Genomic DNA, 3,051 nt, shown 5'->3' on the forward strand with positions numbered 1-3,051 from the left:
TGTCGGTCCTGTGTCGGTCCGGTGTCGGTCCGGTGTCGGTCCGGTATAAATCTCCTGACGGACAGGAAACCTTCCCAGGTGTTTGGAAGGTTGCCTGCCACCATGCAAGGCGCTCAATCATGGAATAATTTGTCTGTTAGCAAAATATCTTCTGAGCTACTGGACAGATTTGAATGAAACTCCCAGATTGGAATCATTCAGTGTAAATCGGAGTGAACATGATTCAAGATGGCTGCCAAAACTAAGCGACCTTACCTTCCACAAACATGGCTGTAACTCAGACAGTCTTATAGATACTGAAGTCAGATTTAATGTGGTCGTAGATGAGGATGATCCCAAACACAAACTGTTTTTGCTAAAAGCATCAACCTTATTTGTCTGCTAACAAAATATATATGAAACTTTCAGAAAGTAACTAATTTATGTATGTTCATCAGTTCAAGATGGCCACCACATTTAAATATTTTAAAGCCATATTTTATCATTTCCCTGCCGATAAACCTGAGAGGACGAAGAGTTCTCTGATACAACACACTCAGATCCTTTATTCTTTTTGGAAGGGCTGAAAATGATTTTAAAACATAATTTAGTCTCTAAACAAGATTAAAATGCATATAAACCTTTAACATAAATAATTTTTGGCTGAATTTAATTTTCCTTCAAAGCTCTTCAACCTCAGCTGCTTTTTTCTGTCAGTCCGTTTTTCCGTGCGGCTGCCGGACTAATTGGGCTGCGAGAGATTTTTGGATTTTCGGGCACTTTTGGTGAAAAGTCACCGTCTGCTCCTGTGAATTGTGACACTTACCTTCGTGTCCCTCTCTGCTGGTGACTTCCCAGCATCCCGCTGCTCATTCAGATGAGATCCAGAGCTGAGCTGCGAAATCTGCTCGGCAACACGGGACTGAGATCACACCTCCGGCTGATCTCCGCCGGCCCCCAGCTACAGTGGAAAAAAAACCAAATGTGGCCCGGAAAGATGTGAATTTCTGAATTAAAGTTCTACGACGTTTTTACGGCTTGCAGTTTTACCGTTTTAAAAATTAATCTTCTCTAGAAAAGATAAAAAAGGTTTGATGGTTCATTTTTTCACGTGTTCCAAAACAGACTGTTTTGAAAATTTAATTAAAAAACTGCTTCATGAGATAAATAATGTAAAAACCTTACGTTCACTGAAGGAAATGCATATTACCCGCCACCTTTCATGTGACAGAGTTGTAGCCATTTTGGCCAAATTATTAAAAAATTGACTTTATGCACAATCTAAGAGGCTCAGAGTATTTGTTGTGAATGACTCTCAGCTACTACCAGACCTCCTTTAGCTCAGTGTCTGTAAAATTCACTAAATACAGCCATTATTGTGTTTCCTATGGTTAGTTGGCTGTGGTGGCCATCTTGAATTGGACTGGGTTCAAAAAGTAATCAGTTGTAGATGTTTAGAGTTTCAGTAAAATCCATCTGCTGGGATGATTGAGATATTTGTCCGCTTCTCGTTTCAGTCCACCCATCCAAGAAGAACCGTCAGACGTGTGTGAGGAAGAGCCTCATCTGTGCTTTTGCCATGGCCTTCATCATCAGCGTCATGCTCATCGCAGCCAATCAGATGCTGAGGAACGGCATGGAGTAGCTGGACCCACTGAGAGCTGCGAACCAGCCAGCCTGCATGTGCATGCCAGTGGGTGAGGTCACGTCTCTGTAGATAGAAAACGAACTACAAGGAACAAAACCACTTTTTGTTTTTTCTTTCTTTAACTGAGGAGCACATTAATGAACCCATGAAGCCAGCATCAGGAGTCGTGCAGGACTCCTCCTCCCCCTTTACTCTTACAGGGACTCTTAAGGGCTGACATCACATCGAACTCACTGTTGTCTCTGTTTCCCTGATGCAATAAAAATATGTTTAATAAGTGCAGGAGTTCAAGCTTCTCCAGCAGCGAGGCGGCTGATCTGTCACCCGTCAGGAGTCTGATGAACAAGCAGAGCTGCAGGAGGCAACATCTGACCTCCTGTTAGAGTCACTGGATGGATGATGGCGGAGAGCGAGAAACGCCACTGAAGCACAAGGATCTGCTCACCGGAAGACTCCTCCAGCTCCTGCAGTGCTGCGATTCTTCAGCTCTCCAAATGACTGAGACGACGGAGTGTGTGAGCTGCTGCCTCAGACGGAACGATCTGACCGTTAGTTACGACAGACGATGGACACTCTTTGAACTTGATCTTCTGAGGAGAAAACTCCATCCTCTGATGCTGGAACTATCAACCTCAATTCTGAAACAGTCGAGACGTTTCTCTAAAATCTAAATAAAAACAGAAGGCTATAATTTGAAAATCTCATAAACTCATATTATAATAACAACGGAACATGATAAATGTTTAACTGAGAAATTGCACCATTTTGGGAAAGAAAATTGGGTAATTTTAAATTTGATGGCAGCAACTCGTCTCTGTGCAGCATCTCCATCAGTCTGTAAACATCTGGACCTGAGGTTGTCCCATTCTGTCTGTTGTTCTAAAACCTGGACTAATGCACCCCCATACCATCAGAGAGGCAGGCTGACCTCTTTGGTCCAGAGGAGACACATCTGTTCACATCTGGCTTCTTCTTTGCCTGATAGAGCTTTAAGCAGCATCTGTGGACGGCACGGTGAGCTGTGTTTACAGAACAGAACCAGAACCAGCCTTGACCTTTGACCTCAGAGGTTTCTGCAGATTCTTCAGATCTGTTGATGATTTTAGGACCTGGAGATGAAATTATTCCTGTTTTCAGACAGTTTCTCTCAGCCTGGTGAACCTCTGCCCATCTTTCCTTCTTTAGATTCAGCCTCTAAATCCTCTTTTTATCTCCACTCCTCTCACTGACCTGCTGACAATTAACCTCATTAGTTACTAAAAGCTCCTCCAGATGTTTCTCATTCGTCCTGCTCACTTTTACAGCCTTTTGTTGCCTCTGGAACAACTTTTTTAGGATGTTTTGCTGCCATCAAAATCAAAATTCCTGTTTTTTTTTATTTTAATTGTACAATTCCTCAGTTTAAATATCTGATATGTTCACTA

General features: G+C 42.6%; 1 protein-coding gene across 2 annotated transcripts in view; it reads left to right on the forward strand.

The window, feature by feature from the left end:
- The window catches only part of caln1 (calneuron 1), a 54,185-nt gene extending 51,661 nt beyond the window's left edge, over positions 1 to 2,524 (forward strand). For both annotated transcript variants that reach the window (XM_017437149.3, XM_017437147.3), the window contains exon 6: positions 1,497 to 2,524. In XM_017437149.3, coding sequence (XP_017292638.1) covers positions 1,497 to 1,624 — 128 coding nt within the window. In that variant the 3' untranslated portion in view covers positions 1,625 to 2,524. The remainder of the gene's footprint in view (positions 1 to 1,496) is intronic.
- The last annotated feature ends 527 nt before the right edge of the window (positions 2,525 to 3,051 follow it).

This window comes from Kryptolebias marmoratus, linkage group LG2, assembly GCF_001649575.2.
Source record: "Kryptolebias marmoratus isolate JLee-2015 linkage group LG2, ASM164957v2, whole genome shotgun sequence".
In the NCBI taxonomy this organism is placed as follows: Eukaryota; Metazoa; Chordata; class Actinopteri; order Cyprinodontiformes; family Rivulidae; genus Kryptolebias; species Kryptolebias marmoratus.